The following is an 18063-nucleotide window of genomic DNA, read 5'->3' on the forward strand; positions in this document are numbered from 1 at the left end:
AGGAACTGCAGCTGTAAAGTTGGACATTTTAACATAGAGCTCTATGAGGACTGACTCACTGCAGGAGACAGACTCTAGTGGACACTGGAGGAACTGCAGCTGTAAAGTTGGACATTTTAACATGGGGCTCTATGGGGACTGACTCACTGCAGGAGACAGACTCTAGTGGACACTGGAGGAACTGCAGCTGTAAAGTTGAACATTTTAACATGGGGCTCTATGGAGACTGACTCACTGCAGGAGACAGACTCTAGTGGACACTGGAGGAACTGCAGCTGTAAAGTTAGACATTTTAACATGGGGCTCTATGGAGACTGACTCACTGCAGGAGACAGACTCTAGTGGACACTGGAGGAACTGCAGCTGTAAAGTTGGACATTTTAACATAGAGCTCTATGAGGACTGACTCACTGCAGGAGACAGACTCTAGTGGACACTGGAGGAACTGCAGCTGTAAAGTTGGACATTTTAACATGGGGCTCTATGGGGACTGACTCACTGCAGGAGACAGACTCTAGTGGACACTGGAGGAACTGCAGCTGTAAAGTTGGACATTTTAACATGGGGCTCTATGGAGACTGACTCACTGCAGGAGACAGACTCTAGTGGACACTGGAGGAACTGCAGCTGTAAAGTTAGACATTTTAACATGGGGCTCTATGGAGACTGACTCACTGCAGGAGACAGACTCTAGTGGACACTGGAGGAACTGCAGCTGTAAAGTTGGACATTTTAACATAGAGCTCTATGAGGACTGACTCACTGCAGGAGACAGACTCTAGTGGACACTGGAGGAACTGCAGCTGTAAAGTTGGACATTTTAACATGGGGCTCTATGGAGACTGACTCACTGCAGGAGACAGACTCTAGTGGACACTGGAGGAACTGCAGCTGTAAAGTTGGACATTTTAACATGGGGCTCTATGGAGACTGACTCACTGCAGGAGACAGACTCTAGTGGACACTGGAGGAACTGCAGCTGTAAAGTTAGACATTTTAACATGGGGCTCTATGGAGACTGACTCACTGCAGGAGACAGACTCTAGTGGACACTGGAGGAACTGCAGCTGTAAAGTTGGACATTTTAACATGGGGCTCTATGGAAACTGACTCACTGCAGGAGACAGACTCTAGTGGACACTGGAGGAACTGCAGCTGTAAAGTTAGACATTTTAACATGGGGCTCTATGGGGACTGACTCACTGCAGGAGACAGACTCTAGTGGACACTGGAGGAACTGCAGCTGTAAAGTTGGACATTTTAACATGGGGCTCTATGGAGACTGACTCACTGCAGGAGACAGACTCTAGTGGACACTGGAGGAACTGCAGCTGTAAAGTTGGACATTTTAACATGGGGCTCTATGGAGACTGACTCACTGCAGGAGACAGACTCTAGTGGACACTGGAGGAACTGCAGCTGTAAAGTTAGACATTTTAACATGGGGCTCTATGGGGACTGACTCACTGCAGGAGACAGACTCTAGTGGACACTGGAGGAACTGCAGCTGTAAAGTTAGACATTTTAACATGGGGCTCTATGGAGACTGACTCACTGCAGGAGACAGACTCTAGTGGACACTGGAGGAACTGCAGCTATAAAGTTAGACATTTTAACATGGGGCTCTATGGAGACTGACTCACTACAGGAGACAGACTCTAGTGGACACTGGAGGAACTGCAGTTGTAAAGTTGGACATTTTAACATGGGGCTCTATGGGGACTGACTCACATCCACGGTTGCTGCATAGTTTTACCTCATTAGTTAGATAAATGTTATCCAGGTAATTGGATATTTAATCATCAGAGGGGGGGGGGTCTGCAGTTAAGGTGTCTTCCTGTCAGGTTCTGATGGTTTCCCTCCTCTCTGCTTCTATTTCCGTCCCGTCGTGCTCTGAGAGGATCTGAACCTCCTCGAAGTGTCTGCAGGAACGAGACCAAAGATCCATGAGGTGATGCAACGCTCTCTCTCTCTCTCCTTCTCTTTTTCCACTCTCTGTATATGTCTCTCGCCCATCTCCCCCTCCCTCCTCCCACATTCCCAGGATGCTGCGCTCTGGTGGAGATAAAGTTAGCACTGCAGAAGTGACAACGCGTTGTAACCGTTACCCGTCAACACAACCTCCTGCTTCTCTGAGTGACGCAACCCCAACATCTCTCTCCACCCCCCTCACCCCAACATACCCCCCCTCCGGTTTATTATCTGGTCGTGTGTCTGTGCGATGCTAGGCAACATAAACACAACTAAATATAACTCTAACTGCTCTAACTCCACCGTCTCTGCTCAACCTGCCGTGAAGACAAAATCCTCAGAGAGAAAATTAAAAACAAAATGTTCAGTGTGAAGTTTGGACTTTGATTTTTATTTGAGCAGAACAAATACAGAATAAATAAGACTAAAGGTGTGTTAAAGGTGAGGATAGTGAGACAGCGTCAGTTAAACATCTTGTGAACTCTTTAATACAGAAGAATACATCATATTTGGTTATTGCACTAGTTTAAACAAAGTGGCGTGCATATCAGAGAACGCCAGTCGTCACAACCTTACTCCAAAGCCTTGTTCGCACAAGACTCCTGAAACACCCCTGAAGTTTTCAAGCCGAGCTGCATGTGTGAACAGAGCCAACCAAGAGGTCAGGATTCTTCACACAGCAGCCTCTACCATCAGCGTGTGAATGTGTATGAATGGATGAGTTAATACTGACAGACTCTTTACACAGCGGCCTCTACCATCAGCGTGTGAATGTGTATGAATGGATGAGTTAATACTGACGGACTCTTTACACTGCAGCCTCTACCATCAGTGTGTGAATGTGTATGAATGGATGAGTTAATACTGACGGACTATTTACACAGCGGCCTCTACCATCAGCGTGTGAATGTGTATGAATGGATGAGTTAATACTGACGGACTCTTTACACAGCGGCCTCTACCATCAGCGTGTGAATGTGTATGAATGGATGAGTTAATACTGACGGACTATTTACACAGCGGCCTCTACCATCAGCGTGTGAATGTGTATGAATGGATGAGTTAATACTGACGGACTCTTTACTCAGCGGCCTCTACCATCAGCGTGTGAATGTGTATGAATGGATGAGTTAATACTGACGGACTATTTACACAGCGGCCTCTACCATCAGCGTGTGAATGTGTATGAATGGATGAGTTAATACTGACGGACTCTTTACACAGCAGCCTCTACCATCAGCGTGTGAATGTGTATGAATGGATGAGTTAATACTGACGGACTCTTTACACAGCAGCCTCTACCATCAGTGTGTGAATGTGTATGAATGGATGAGTTAATACTGACGGACTCTTTACACAGCAGCCTCTACCATCAGTGTGTGAATGTGTATGAATGGATGAGTTAATACTGATGGACTCTTTACTCAGCGGCCTCTACCATCAGTGTGTGAATGTGTATGAATGGATGAGTTAATACTGACGGACTCTTTACACAGCAGCCTCTATCATCAGTGTGTGAATGTGTATGAATGGATGAGTTAATACTGATGGACTCTTTACACAGCAGCCTCTACCATCAGTGTGTGAATGTGTAGGTGTGACCTGCAGAGTAAAAGCACTTTCAGTCGTCAGAAGACGTGAAAAGAAATATACAAGATCAAATCCAGTTACCAAACGACGTTGACGTCATGGTTAGTCCTGCCCTCAATCAGAGTAACTATGATAATCATTCAGCAATGAAAACTGCCTGCCGAGGAATCTTCAGGATCCCGAGAACCCCATCATAGATTAATGTTTAGAGTGCTGAGAACTAATGTTGTAGTCAAGACCACACTTACCAAGATCAGAGTGCTCCAAGACCAAGTCAAGACCAGGACCATAAATGTCACTGAGAAACGGTCAAAAATCAAACTATGAATGAGTTATTAAGTCATTTGTTCTTTTAGAAAGAGGCGTTTTCATCTTACTCAGAGATAGGACTTGGGAAAATAGCCAATCAGTGGTGGTCTTGATTAAAAATCCGGAGTCCATCCATTCTGAGACCGAGTAAAATGCTTTCGATTCCAGGACGAGACCTTCAAAATGTGGTCTAGAGGCCGGTCTTAAGAGCACTACTGAGAACACAAAGGGGATTTTCAGAAGTCAAACTATCATCGTTAGAGTACCTTGTTAAACGTTTTTATAGCTTATTAGCAGCATCAACTTTTTACTACTTTACATCATCATTGAGCCAAACATATTTATAGTTATTTTACTGTGAGGTTGAGAAACTCTCAACGGGAAAACAGATTTATCCTCATTTCTTTATAGTCATGCTTTTGCATGTCTTTTCATGAAATATTTTGTCTCTGTGACCTTTTCAAGACTCCGTAGAGAATGCCTACGATGATGTCATATTCTTCTAATCGCTTGTTTAGTCCAAACTTTAAAAGTGAAAAAACATTTGAGAAGCTGAAACTTCAGTTTTTGTCTCCAAAAAATGATGAATAACCTAAATTCTGTCTGAAAATCCAACAATAGTGTTCGCCTTTGTTTCAGAACTTTATGAAACGAAGATAAGATTCTCTTTTTGTCCAGGACTTCAAATATGGAGTCCAAAGTCGTCAAAGTATTTCCTGCAGGCTGCCATATGTCCGAACACTGAAGCTTTCCTCCGACAGTCACAGGCTGGAGTCTTTGAAGAAGCTTCTGCAGAAAAAAGAAGCCCAGTTTGTGCTCCTTGTGTAGCGTGGTGCGTTCAGGATCTCTGTCTCAGTGTAGTAAATCTGAATCACAAACATGGACAGAAAGGGGTTAAACTTCCCCTCAGGAGACGACCGCCATGTTCAGGCGATGATCCCCTGACTTGCCATGAGGGCGGTCTGACTCTCCCTCCGTTTGTCCTTCTTCTTCCTCAGTCGGAGCCTCCAGCAGAGGGCGCTGGATCCCAGCAAGCCCAGTCCAGCAGACAGCAGCACCAGTCCCAGCACCGAGATGGTCGACCCGTGGGAGTTGAACGTGTACGCCACCACCGTGACCACGATGCCCGCGATGAGAACGACGACGCCGAACGGCACGGTGCAGCGGTAGCAGGACATCTCCGCGCCCCCGGTCGCCGCTGTCAGCTGGACTTCGTTAACATGCGGGACGTGTGTTATCACGACGACGCCGGGGTCCTTCCTGGTTTTCTCTCGGCTCAGCTTCTCCACAGTGAGCGACGGCGGCGTCCTCATGGCGCTCCTGGGGATCCTGGGCCCGCCTTTGCTGTGGAGTTCATCCGGCATGATGATCTTACTGGCGAGGAAGAGGTGAGCCATGTTGATAGTGACACCGGGGATCAGCCAATCACAGAGCAGCGAGCTAAAAAAAGGAAAAATAAGAAGTTTAAAAGACCCCGGATCTTCAGAATTTTGGAACTTGACAGTCATGCGTATGTGCAAAAAGTCGCAGATTTCAGTTTCCACAACAACGTTCATGAACTCATCTCAGTTTTCAAAACCCAACAAAGGGTTACTGTATTTAAGGCGCTGTAAGGCCTAGCGGTTATTTTGTGTGCCGCGTCTGGCTAGGCTGTAGTCCAAATCACAACAGCTTCCGGTTTGTATGCAAACCGGAAACTTTCTCTCTCCTCCCAACACTTCCTGTCTCTCTTCAGATGACCTCTTTAATAAAGACAAAAAAGCCCCAAAAACAAGACAAAATGTTTTTCTTGTATTCCTAGAATGAATGAAGTTGTTTATTAATTAGTCGTGGAAGTCTGAAGGAAACTGTGAGTTTTTGACGGCTACAATCCGTCAAACTGAATTAAAGTTTATTCACATAAACACATTTCTAATCCTGACTTCGTCCGGGATGATTCCTTCCAGCCCCCTTGAGGACTTTGTGAAGTCGATCTGAGCCGATGTGAGAGCGCAGAACAACATTTTGTAGGAGTCTTTAGTCCCAATAGAGACAGGATGAAGGTTAGAAAGGTGTGATGATGACTGAGAGGAGATATTACCTTTAATGACATGAAACAGAGATGATGACGGGTTAACTCTGCTCTTTGTAACCACAGACACCTGACGTTGGAATGAGTCTCAGCCTGAAGTGACGCTCTAAATTTTGTTCAAGCTGCAGATAAATTTAATGATTGAAGGTTTCATATTTAGATCTGTGGCATGAAAACAGTAAAATAAAATGTCTTTCTTGTAGAGACAGGAGCATGGATAGAGTTGAAAACCAGGGAGAGAGAGAGAGAGGGGAACGACATGCGGGAAAGGAGCCACAGTTCAGACTTGAACCCGGGCTGCTCACCTGGAGGACCACAGCCTCCGTACAGGGGGCGCGCTCTAACCAATACTTCACAGGACTCTTGGACTTTCTACCTGCATGTGTGACTGAGACCTCCATAACATTATATATAAATCCATACTTTAGGGCTTTTTTGAATTTATGATTTGAACCCGGGCCACCCACTTCAAGGTTCTGCAGATCACTCAAACTAACCATTAGGCCACAGGCGACCCTATTTCTCCGTTTCTGCATGTGAGCGTTGATTTCTTTGCTGCAGGGTTCACAAACTCGGATGGATGGAAAGTTTTGCACAAGAGTAAGAACAGTAAAGCAAAACAACAGACTTACAAATGAGTCTTAAAACGATTGCTCACATTTATTTTCGAGCCCCTAATCGCTCATATCCCTCCTCAAGTAGGGTAAAAATGCTTTTTTGCAACATCAGAAAACATTTATTTAGGTCAGAAAAGAAACCGAACACAGACTTCATCTTATAGACAAACTCTTATCTCTTTATTTGACGCCTCACAGTACCTTTAATTTAATACATTTACAGACAAATCAACATAAATTAAAAACGTCCGTTCATGTCCGAGGAGACTGATGAACATTTTGAGACAAATGAAGCTACATGAACTGGAACATTTCTTCTCATATTTGACTCTCAGACCAGTTGAAGACGCTCTAAGACAACAGGTACGGGTTCTATTCTTTACACTCTGCCGTTAAACCTGACAGCCTGTGATCACTGCAGGATGATGTGTGGGAAATAATGCAGCAAATCAAAATCAGATCACTCACTTGTAGAGACGTGCAGCTCTCCATTCCCTGTGAGTCTTCTCTCTGCTGTTCAACTCATTAATGTCAGCGTGCTGAGGCTCCACGGCTCGTCTCTCCCTGCTCGCCTCTCTGCATCCTCCTGACTGAGTGAATAAATCGGGGAATATGGCTATCAATAGAAAAAAACAGGGGGGACTGCCCTCCCCCCCTCCATACCACCTCCTGCTGGATGAACAGGAAAAGTTTTAACTCTTTCCTCCCTTCAGCTGCTGCTGCTCTCTGTGCTCTGACACACTTTCTCTAAGATCTGCACAGGCTGAGTTTAAATCAATGGTCGCTCTTGTCTCAGTGAAAAACACAGCTCTGCAATCAGAAGTTGAAGAGTAGAATAAGATTCTATAAGGATGCAAAATGTGTAGAAATTCCTCAAAGATAGTTTTTTGTTTTTCGATATATAAACTCACAGAGGAGAAGGAAAGTTCAATCGATCAGAGTAAAGTCGTGCACTTTGAAGCAACAGATCCGTCTATCTGCCCCATCTCAAGGTCTAACTCACAAAGTCTACAGCTCTGATGATATTCAGAAAGTTTTGGTGCTCTTGTTGCACTCTCACGCTAACGGGGCTGACATGCTGACTGAGCACAAATGAAGATAATGAGATACTTTTTACTCTTAAGAAAGAATGAATAATAAATAGAATTGTTGGAGCTTCACATCTGTTCTAAATACTACGGCGCAGTTACCATCAACTCGCAGCAGACGTTATGTTTTTTTCACACTGGCTGTTTGTGAATTAGAGGCTTTTTTTCAATGAGGCTGATTTGCATAGAAAGGGGACGATCTTTCTCCAAATGACCTCATGAAGGCTCATTTACATACACTCAAAACAGCACTAGTGCACAGAGACGCAGTTTGCTCTGTAGCGCAGTTAACCCTTTGTGTGTGTTGGTGTCTTTTTGACTCATTTGCACAGATTCAGCAGGCTCAACAATCCTTTTGTGAATATGACCCTTGACCTCTGCAGAAGCATATTTAAATGTAGGCGTGTTATCTGTTTGATGAGCATCAGTAAAACTGGATCATCTTTTGTTCAAACTTAAGAATAATTCAGGTTTCTACAAATTCAGCAACAAAGCAGAAAAACTGGAACTTTCCATCTGAACTACATCTTCAGGAGACTGTCTGGGTCACATTTTTCTCCCAGAATGCCCTGCAGCCCTCCGGGGGAAGCCTCCGCCCAGCAGACCTGCAGACTTGAACATCTGGGAGGAATGAGCTGAGAGAAACAGCTGAGGTTTATTTATCATCTGATCCCTGATGTCTGCTTTCACGTCCACGGTGGTCTGAGAGGAGAGAGAGACACACAAAAGACTCTTTTTATTTAATTTACTGCACGTTAACGGTGACCGATGTGTCTCCGTGTATGTTACTGAATCACAACTTCTTTCACTGTTACTGTTTCTTTGAGAAAAGTGTGGGTAGAAATAGTCAGAGTCTGTTGGCTGTCGTGCAAACAGATTATGACAGCAGACAACATCACATCACAAACATCTAAAAAATGCCCTCAGTGTCAGCTTTCTTTGTCGCTGAAAACAGTTCAACTTTTGTAAAAAATGCCTCGCTTTACGGCGTCTCACTGACCAAGTTTAGTCAGCTTCACCCTGAAAGTTGTAACCTGTACTGTAGTCAGCTGGAGATGATCACTCAGGTTCTGTGAGTTGTGTTTGTGTCTGCAGGTGATCATCTCTTACCTGCTCTAACTTCCTCTCACAGTCGGCTCTCTGTGCAGCTGCAGCCTAAATATCACTTCGGGAACTTACAGTTCCACTTTTAATTAAGTTTTGCTGACTGCTCGCTAAAGTTTTTATCCAACCCTGAGAGAAGAACAAACTCCTACCACCAGGTGTCTGAAGCCTGGCTTGTGTCTGTTCTCATTATGAATGCAGGACGATGACACCAAACTATGATCTCATTTAGATTATAGAAAATATAAAAAATGCAACGTACAGCTTTTGGAGCGAATGAGGCATCAAAATGAACAAACTGACACATTTTAGGCAAAGCTAGTTTCTTTATGGAGAACAATTCAAACAAAGAGGAAGAACAGAGCATTAAAACACAAAATGTTTTAATATATCACCATTAAAACCACCATTTAACCAGTCTGACAACCACTGACTTTACCATCTTCAAATCGTTGAATCCTCATATGGACAGGAACGCTGTCCTAACAGACTACCATCAAACGTATTAGCTGTATGTCCTGCACGCTGCGTTGTATAGTCTGTAGTCTGACCTCCTGTCGGTGGTTATTCTGCAGAACACCAGGCCCGGCTAAGCTGGTTTTCCGGTCCTGGAATGAGGAAGTAAACAACAGCACATGTTGCATAATATGTGACCTTTATAGCCTCACGCGTCATTGTTTGTTGTATGCACATGACATGAAGTTAAACCCCTCAATAACCTGCTCTCATTGGCTAGTTACGTGCAAACCAACCCTGATTGGTTGTTTTGATTCAGCCTGAATGTTTTAATGTATTTCATATTCTTTGTGATATGCAATGATCTAAACTAAAATTCTGTGAAACAGCAGAGTCAGGCTCCGCTTTAAGACAGTTTATCTGATATATATATATATATATATATATTTCTGACATTAGGCATCTACAGGCTTGCTCCAACAATATTTTGTTGGACTTGTACAATGACAATAAACATATCTTATCTTATCTTATCTTCTATCTCCTGCAGAAAATGTTCTTCATGAGTAGAAAACAAACGCTCCTGCAGCTTCTCCAGCTGGGAACATCTGTCCTTGTTTTCAGACTCGGCGCACATGATCCTGTCAGGGGTCGGTTAGTGCCTGCAGAGCCCCCCCGATGGGTCCTTTTTGATCCAGTGTGAGGGTCACCACAGCGGGGCCTGAGAGGTTGTCTTCATTTGGAGACCAAAAAAAAAATAATGGTCAAATAATAATCAAAGCCTTCCCATTTGTCCAACGAGGACATCACCTCTCAAACATCGAGAAAACAAGTCGCACTGGTATGAAGGGCACAGCCAACTTTAGATGGAAATAAAGTTTTTAAAAGTTTGTCTAATTTACGGTAACTTACCGTCTTTCTTCAGAGAAATTGATTTAATTTCCCCTCTCTCGCTCTCTCTCTCTTTCTCTCTCGTTTACATAATTTCCCCGGAGGATGTGTTCGGATCCAAAACGAGATGTTTAATGAACGCATTGATGGATTTTCCTTCCCGTCGAGAGATTCTGCTAAATCACTTCCTTCCTGGATCCGTTTTTGGGTTACAGATGATGTGAGTTATTTTCTTTGGATCTGTCTCTCAGGAGATTTCCTCCCTGTTTCCTCTCCGCAGCAGATGTTTTCAGCCCGCTGGTGTGAAGTGGTGATGTTAGCCGATGTTAGCTGCAGAGCTTGGCGCTGTGTGTTTGTGCTTTCTTCCTTCCTGTGAATACAGGTGTGCTCTCACTTAACTCCAGCTTCACACTCTGACATGCTCGTCAAGTTTCTTTGGCTCGGAGCACAGTGGAAATGTTGACCGTGCATTTTCTGTTGTTTCACACGACCAGGAAACAGAGACAAAATATTTCAGGTGTGAAGTCTCAGCTGAGCCATCAAAGCTGAAAACAAAAACGTTAAATCAGCTCGTCTTTAGAGTTACTGAAAAGTGAATATCCAAACTAAACCCATCCTTAGTTCTTCTTTAGGCCCCGTATCCACCTGGCGTCTAATGAGCGCCAGAGTCTTTTGTCATTTGTTTTCAATGAGTAGAGAGTGTCCACAGCAGAAGGCGCTTCGAGCGCTCAAGCTGAAAATCTTCATTTGATATAAATAATATAGTCATTTTGTGGAGACGCAAAGTTGAATTTTCTGATTCTTTTCCTTTTTTTGTGATTTCCTGTTTTATTTTGAAACTTACCCTTGTCTCTGTCGTCCATATCCTGCTCCTCCCCTGCTCTGATCACCCTCACCTGTGTCTCAATGTCCCCTGATCGTCTGTCCCTCATGTTTCCAGCTCATTGTGTTTTCCTCGTCGCAACCTCGTCCTACAGTTCCTCCTGCTCCTCCTGTGTATCGAACCGGACTGAAAATAAAACCTGTTTTCTGAACGTTACCCTGTGGAGTTGAATCCTTTTATTGAGTGTGTCTCCGTGCCAGGAAAGAGGAGAGATGTGATTTAAAAAAGTTTGAATAAGAAGGACGCAGGTTACAGGAAGGAAAACAAATAAATCAAGTTTAAATCAAAGAGGAGAAATAAAGAGAGGGAGGAAACATTCCCATAATCCACTGTTTTCATGTCAGGTTCATCATGTCAGCTGCAGGATTACATCACGTCCTGCCGCTCGGCGTGAAGCCCAGGAGAGCGAACAGGAAGAGCTTCAAGGTCAGAGGTCAGCAGGTCACAGAAAACACTCTCACTAGAAACACTGACTGTAGAAACGTTTAGTAAAAGGGTCAAATATCTCCTGTCCTCTTTGAACTGTAGGCGGAGCCTGTCACACGTTGAGTTCATTTTTAACGAGGGCGTTCATTTGAAAAAAAAAGATTATCGAAACCCTTTAACTTCTGTTAAAAACGGTTTCCGTTAACCTCCAAACACCGCTCTTACATGGTCAGATGGTAGAGAAAACCTGAGTGAGAGCGCCCCCTGTACTTTAGAGAGCTTACTGAATAATGAGCCAATTATTGCGATTTTTGTGAAATGCTTTTATTGTGAAATGCCGCTTGACCTACGTGAAGGTAGGCTACTTCCTGAGCACGGCGAGAGTGAAGATGGAGGTGATTTATGAAAAAAAGTTTCTATGATTAGAAGTTTTTGTGTAATTTAAAGTTTCTCTGAATCATCGCAGCCTCTTAAGAACTCAAATCCACTGACGTTGTAAAATATTGTTTTGTTGCTTTTGATGACACCGGTGTTACGGTTCAAACAGCGACCATGTTATCTGGTGACTTCTGAGCGAATGTGTGTGTTGTTGCCGTAGTAACAACAGATTTTGAAGAGGGAAAGTGTAACGAATAACGAAGGAATAAAACAACAGGTTAGCGTCGGTCATATAGAGACTGTTGTCATAGAGACCAGACACATCCAGCCAGCACTTCTCTGTCCGTCCACCAGGTGGACACCAGGCCTGAATCGAGCTAAATCGTACGGTGTACGCCCCGCTTACGTGAGAGGTTAAAGTTAACTGGACTGCACGGTTCAGCATTAATGAATAAAAACTCATTTCTAACTTCCAGTTCAACTCGGACTCAGAAACAGTTTATTAGTCGACCAGCGTCTTTCTCCTCTACCTCCTGAACCAGCTCAGGATGGGATACACGATCTCAAACGCTTTGTAGATTTCAGCCGCCGTTTTAACTCCTGGAATCAAACATAACATTAAAACATTTCAATGTGGAGTTCATAAATGTAGAAGGTTTACTTCTGGACTCAAGGTGCTTCTAGTTGTTTTCTGACCGCAGGAACTTTTGGAACCCTCCCCCCTTTTTTAACGATTTTGCACCGTAGGAACTATGAATTATTTTAGTTCCTATAGAACCCGTTTAGAGGAACCTTTTTAGCTTTTTACTGTCTGCATGCAGCGCCATGGTCCTGGGAGAGTACCTTCTCTGGAGCAGGAGTTGGAAAGGTTCCTCTAAACCGGGTTCTAGGAACTAAAATAGTTCATAGTTCCTGCAGGACGGGGGAGGGCTCAAACGGTTCCTGGAACTATGAAAAAGTTCCTGCAGTCCCAAAAAACGCCTCAAGAACCGCCTGAAGGACAACTACCAGCTGGAAATCTTGAAACCACAAAGAGTAAAACTTTTCAAAGACAGAAACACGCATCATGTACCGCTCAGAGTGATCTTCCCCGATGTGAAGATGGTCATAGTGGCGCCCGGTATCACATTGTAGAAGAGAGCGGGGAAAATCTCCGGTTCGTAACTGTGGAGGATAAAACTAAAATAAACAAAATAAAACATGACCTTCTCTGTAACGTACTGTGAGTAAGGATGGATTCATCCCTCTCCTCCACACCTGTCTCATGAGGAAATAGATTGTTTGTGTCGTTTTAAAACATTGTGATGTCATTAAGTATTGAACATTTCGACCGCCTGACCTGCAGTGGTGATAAAGCCTCATCCGCTCCAAACAGATGGGGAACGCTTGGCAAACAGCCAGCATGCTGTGGATCCTGAAGTTCTGGAAGCGGACGGGTAGGCCGAGCTTCTGCAGTATTCGAGCGAACTTCCTGGTTGCTCTCTTGGACTGCTCCTCTCTGCACAGACAATCAGGGGTTAAAGAAAGGAACAAGAACCCTGCAGAGCCACAGTTATCAGTGATGTAAGCAGACAGACGTGGTCGCTCCCGAGCAGATCAGAGTCCCGTTGCTGTGGATGGTCGCTGTGGTTCTCGGATTACGGATCCTCATGAAGAGAGGTTTGCACTTCTGAAACACAACATGAAGCACGTTTAAAAAAAAAAGCAGAAAGAACGATGAAAGTTTAGAGATAGATTTAAGTTTCTGTAACTCCACACTATAAGAAGTGTACCGGCTCTCTGTAAGTCTCTAATAACACGATCAGGGGGCTGATTTCTTCATTCTGTTCCTAAAACCAACGGATTAATTGGAGCCTATTTACAGGGAATGCACAGGGAAATAAAGTGTAAAGATCGTGCCGCTGACGGAAATTGCAGCCGTCAAAACATTCAATTCAATTCAACCTTTATTTATACTCGAAAGATCATTGAGGGGCAACCCTCATTTACAATGACATCGAGTCATTACAGAAATAATTAGAAAACAGACATTAAATCAAAAAGAAAAAAACAGGGGATAGATAAATACAAGACTGCTAAAATCTAAATCTAATATAAGTCTAAAATGTACTAAGATAATTAAGCGAGTACAAAACTGCAATAAATAATCACACTTATGTAAAACAGTTACAAACAGAGGTTGGGAGGTTTCAAATCAGGTTTCTAAAATGCCCAAAAGGTAAAAGTTCATTTCCCACAAGAAGATGCTGTTGTTCCAAGAGTGCGGTGCAGAATAAGAAAAAGCAGATTTTCTGATCTGACTCGAGGAACGTTCAACAGTAACCATCTTGAGGAACGTGTTAACGCCCAGTCGAGAGATGGATGAGTTCTGTCAGGTATGAGGGTCATGTTTCTGTGAGAGCTTTATAAATAAATAAAGACTTGCTTGTGAATGTTTGCAGAGTGTGACTGATCAGCTGGACAGAATTGCTGCAGATCTGTAATTCACTGTAACAGCATCCAAGCCCCCAGACACCCCGCTCTTTTAAACTCTTGCAACTTCTACGTGTCTCCACCTCACCGCTCTCGTCCTGATCAACCAATCAGGTGTGTATAAAGGTTGCGGGCACGCGCCTGTTGATTTAGAATGATTCTGATTCACTAACGAGTAGTTACTACGACTTTCTGATCTGAAATCACTTGAGCACACTGAAGTCGAAAGAGCGACTTCCTGTATAAGAAACCAGCCTCCATTAAAAACATCATGTCTCCGTACCGCCTTGTTGTACTGAACGTTCCTCCCATTGGCGGCGATGAAGTTCAGGTCCAGCACGCAGCCCAGATTCACAGACGAGAAGATGTTTCTGCACACACACACACACACACACACACACACACACACACACACACACACACACACACACACAGACACACACACACACACACACAGAGACACACACACACAGACACACAGACACGCTGAACATTTGGACAACACTCGAAAAAGACAAAATCGACTTTGTGAGGACGTGTTGTGTGTGTGGCGTCTTACGTGATCTTTGGGGTTAACTTGAGCTCCTGTTCTGCCGGCGTTAAAAGGATCGAGCGAGGAACCGGCTCCTGTGCGGGCAGCTCACTTGCTGGTGGATTCTGGGAGTTGTAGTCCTTACTGGTGCTGGTCTCTGTAAGACACTCAGGCAGTAACATAGTTTGTCTTTCCTTGTTTGTTTGTCTTTGCACCTGCATGAGTGTGTTTTTGTTGCCGTGGTCGCTGCACCTGTGTCGCCCTGCCCGGTAGCACTCAGTGTGAGCAGTTCATCAGGCAGGAGGCCGAAGAACGACTCGTCACGCTGCTCCTCTGTCACCTCCTCTGCCTCCATGTTTGAGGAGTTCTTCAGCTGAGAGAGTTACACCATTTAAACCAGTGATGCATGGATTCATTTGGACTACAGGGTAGTTAAATGCATGATAAACCTGTCAACAACTTTCATAATAAGTTCTGCATTAGACGTGGATTCCTCCGCTAAAAATAGTTCCTAACAGATGTTTTATTTCCTGCTGTTTGTTCGATTAAAAACTACATTTCCCAGCTGTTTAAACAAAGTGGTCGCACTGGGTTCAAATCTGATCTGCCGCTCCTTAACCCACACACATGGAAAATGTTGGGAGGAGAGAGTCAGGGATGACATGCAGCAAGGAGGCGTGGTCGGATTCGAACCCACGGCAGCTGCAACGAGGACTACAGCGTCTGTACGCGACATAACCTCTAGGCTATCTGACGCCCCCCCCCCCACACACACACACACACACACACACACACACACACACTCCTAGATAAAGGTGTAAAATCCCCAGAATAAATCTTTTTAAAAATAAAAAAGAGGAGGATCTGCAGCCTGTACTCACGTCTGCAATGAATTCATCGAAGTACTTCTCCAGGTCCAACTTCTCCATCACTGCAGAACCTTCCAGGACTTTCCAGGGACGTGGATTTTAGTTGGCCCGAGCCAACTTATATTATTTCAAAATATATTTTGTAGACTCCAGGAAGTTTGTTTCATATATATACATGAATGTGTAGATTCAAGCAGGTGATGAGGACACTGTTGCTAGGCGACCGAACCAACACGTCCAAGTTTGTATTTTTCAAATTATTTTAATGGAGTTTGTCTGTTTTTTACTGTTTTTAACTTTCAGCTTTGGTCGTTAAAATACCAGAATTAAAAAAAACACTAAAATCTTAGTGAGTGTGTTCGTCTGATTTCTAATTCAAGTGTTGCAGCAGTAAAGACAAGAAGAAGAGCCCGGTGCATATGAGAACAAATAAAATAAGAATATAGATAAAAAATAAATTTGATTTGAAATCCCGAGGGGAAATTCTGTTTTTACACTCTGATATTGAGCTTCATGCTTTTCACACACATGCACAAACAGGAGCTGTGGACATTAGTGGAGAGATGTCAGAGTGGGGCTGCTACACAGGGAGCGCTCCAGAGCAGTTGGCGGCTCAGTGCCTTAATCAAAGGACACCTCAGCAGTACAGTATTTTGGTCCGCACCGGGACTTGAACCGACCACCCTTCGGTTCCCAACCCAAACTCCTACAGAAAAAGATAAAGGGATGTTTTTACAACTTTTATAAGCAAGAATTAAGTAAACTGTACACCTATTAAAATATTAACTATACATTAAAACTATTCAAGACATTGAGACACATGAAGGGACCAGCTTTGAGATAAAGTGACAAAAGTAATCAATAAATATTAAAAATAATCCTCTAGAGGTCGTATGACGTGTGACAGAGTCCCGGTGTGTCAGTGTGACGGCCTCTGTGGGACTGTCAGTGTTCATGATGAAGACAGACTGTAAGACCCTCTGATGCTGATGGACAGTCTGATGGCGCTCCGCACAAAGGAGTGTCTGAAGCGCTCAGTTTTGCACCCTGGGGGGGGATGAGAGGATACTTGAGAAGCTGCTTGATATGAGACGTAAGATCAGATCTCAAGAAACTGAACAAGTCAAATGTTCTCGTCCTATTGGCAGATTCCTGTCATTATAACTTGAAATAAAACATTAACGAGGACTTGTCAGATAAATGAACTTATAATAAGTGTAACGAGAAGTTTAATAAATGAGATAAATGCAGCAGCTTCGATTTGAGTTTTTTACAGTGTGGCTGTGTTCAGGCTCTGTTGTGTTCCTCTTTGTGACTGCTGAGCTCTGACTCTCCTTTAGACCACACTGACACCTGGTGGTGGGAAAAGGAACTTCAGCAACAGCCCCATAAAACAGTAACTCTAGAACAAGAACCTATCAACATAAATAACCAAATTCTGTCTTAAACAGACCTTAATATATATATATATTAAGGTCTGTTTATATAAAATGCTGGAATGGTTGTACCAAGATTGAGTCAAAAGATAAAAACAAAAATAAAACCTTTTTTCTTTCCTTTTTTTGTTCTAATTTGTTGTAACGTCCCAAAGACTCACTCCTGCTGCTGTGAGATCGCAGCAGCTGACATCATTAATTAGGGGAGCGGGGACACAGCGGGGACACAGCAGGCACACGGTGACAGGAGGTTTTCTTGCCAGAATCGCTCTCTTGTAGAGCTCTCACATTCTCAGGAGGAGCTGAATGTGTGAACACAAACAGCCACATTTTTTTACCCGGAGTTTCTCCTGCAGCCTCCTCGTATTTATTCTGCAGAAAGTCAGAGTGAGCTGATGTGAGAACACAGCAGGATATAATCAGGAGAATTCACCTGGAGCCAGTGGGAGGGGGTGCTGAAATTATCACTTTAAACCATTACCCCGACGTCTGAAAGCGGGGGAGACAAAAGGTCTCGGTGTCCCCGAGGGCCTCTACATCGACACGACCCTGCCCTCGTTTAGATCTCTTCTTTGTCTGATTTTTTAGAGACATATTAAGTTTTAAGACCTGTTTAAATAAATCTGTAAAATCAACTTCCAAGGAGACGCTGGAAGGAACGTTGTTATCTGTAGTCATAGAGGCAGGACTCAGAGATCATTGTAACTTTAGTTAATAAAAGTTATAAACATATCAGGGGGAGTAAGATTTGCTGTGTGACACCATTAAAAACCCTGCAGAGTGTTGTTCTTCGTGCTGAGGCTGAATGTTTGTGGATAATTACAGCTGCAGCTTCTTAGCAACATAAACAGACGACTTCCCGTCTGCAGTTATCTCTCTGCTCTGACATCAAGGACTGAAAACCCTACCAGTCTGTTTTTATCTCCTTTAAACATCACTGAAGTCTCATTTATCTTTACCTCCTTAACAT

General features: G+C 43.7%; 3 protein-coding genes across 3 annotated transcripts in view; all 3 read right to left on the minus strand.

The window, feature by feature from the left end:
- Positions 1 to 2341: 2341 nt before the first annotated feature.
- The window catches only part of arg1 (arginase 1), a 213217-nt gene continuing 197495 nt past the window's right edge, over positions 2342 to 18063 (minus strand). Inside the window, exon 9 of the transcript XR_009665873.1 lies at positions 2342 to 4462. The gene's annotated coding sequence lies outside the window, so the exon portion shown is untranslated. The remainder of the gene's footprint in view (positions 4463 to 18063) is intronic.
- LOC132954948 (transmembrane protein 100-like) lies at positions 4469 to 7172 on the minus strand. Its single transcript, XM_061027500.1, has 2 exons — positions 7027 to 7172; positions 4469 to 5310 (listed from the first exon to the last, which is right to left on the minus strand). The coding sequence occupies exon 2, from the start codon at positions 5265 to 5267 to the stop codon at positions 4797 to 4799; it is 471 nt and encodes a 156-aa protein (XP_060883483.1). The 5' UTR covers positions 5268 to 5310; positions 7027 to 7172; the 3' UTR covers positions 4469 to 4796.
- Positions 12311 to 15717, minus strand: LOC132955905 (uncharacterized). Its single transcript, XM_061028997.1, has 6 exons — positions 15670 to 15717; positions 15041 to 15161; positions 14816 to 14945; positions 13124 to 13282; positions 12857 to 12948; positions 12311 to 12384 (listed from the first exon to the last, which is right to left on the minus strand). Exons 1-6 carry the CDS (start codon positions 15715 to 15717, stop codon positions 12311 to 12313), a joined length of 624 nt encoding a protein of 207 aa, XP_060884980.1.

This window comes from Labrus mixtus, chromosome 21, assembly GCF_963584025.1.
Source record: "Labrus mixtus chromosome 21, fLabMix1.1, whole genome shotgun sequence".
Lineage (NCBI taxonomy): Eukaryota > Metazoa > Chordata > Actinopteri > Labriformes > Labridae > Labrus > Labrus mixtus.

Excerpts from the sequence above, each read along its gene's own strand:
- LOC132954948 (XM_061027500.1), bottom strand. The coding sequence starts at position 5,267 with ATGGCTCACCTCTTCCTCGCCAGTAAGATCATCATGCCGGATGAACTC.
- LOC132955905 (XM_061028997.1), bottom strand. The coding sequence starts at position 15,717 with ATGGAGAAGTTGGACCTGGAGAAGTACTTCGATGAATTCATTGCAGAC. Across the intron at positions 15,162-15,669 it reads TCGATGAATTCATTGCAGAC|CTGAAGAACTCCTCAAACAT; the intron begins GTGAGTACAGGC and ends TAACTCTCTCAG. Across the intron at positions 14,946-15,040 it reads TACCGGGCAGGGCGACACAG|AGACCAGCACCAGTAAGGAC; the intron begins GTGCAGCGACCA and ends AGTGTCTTACAG.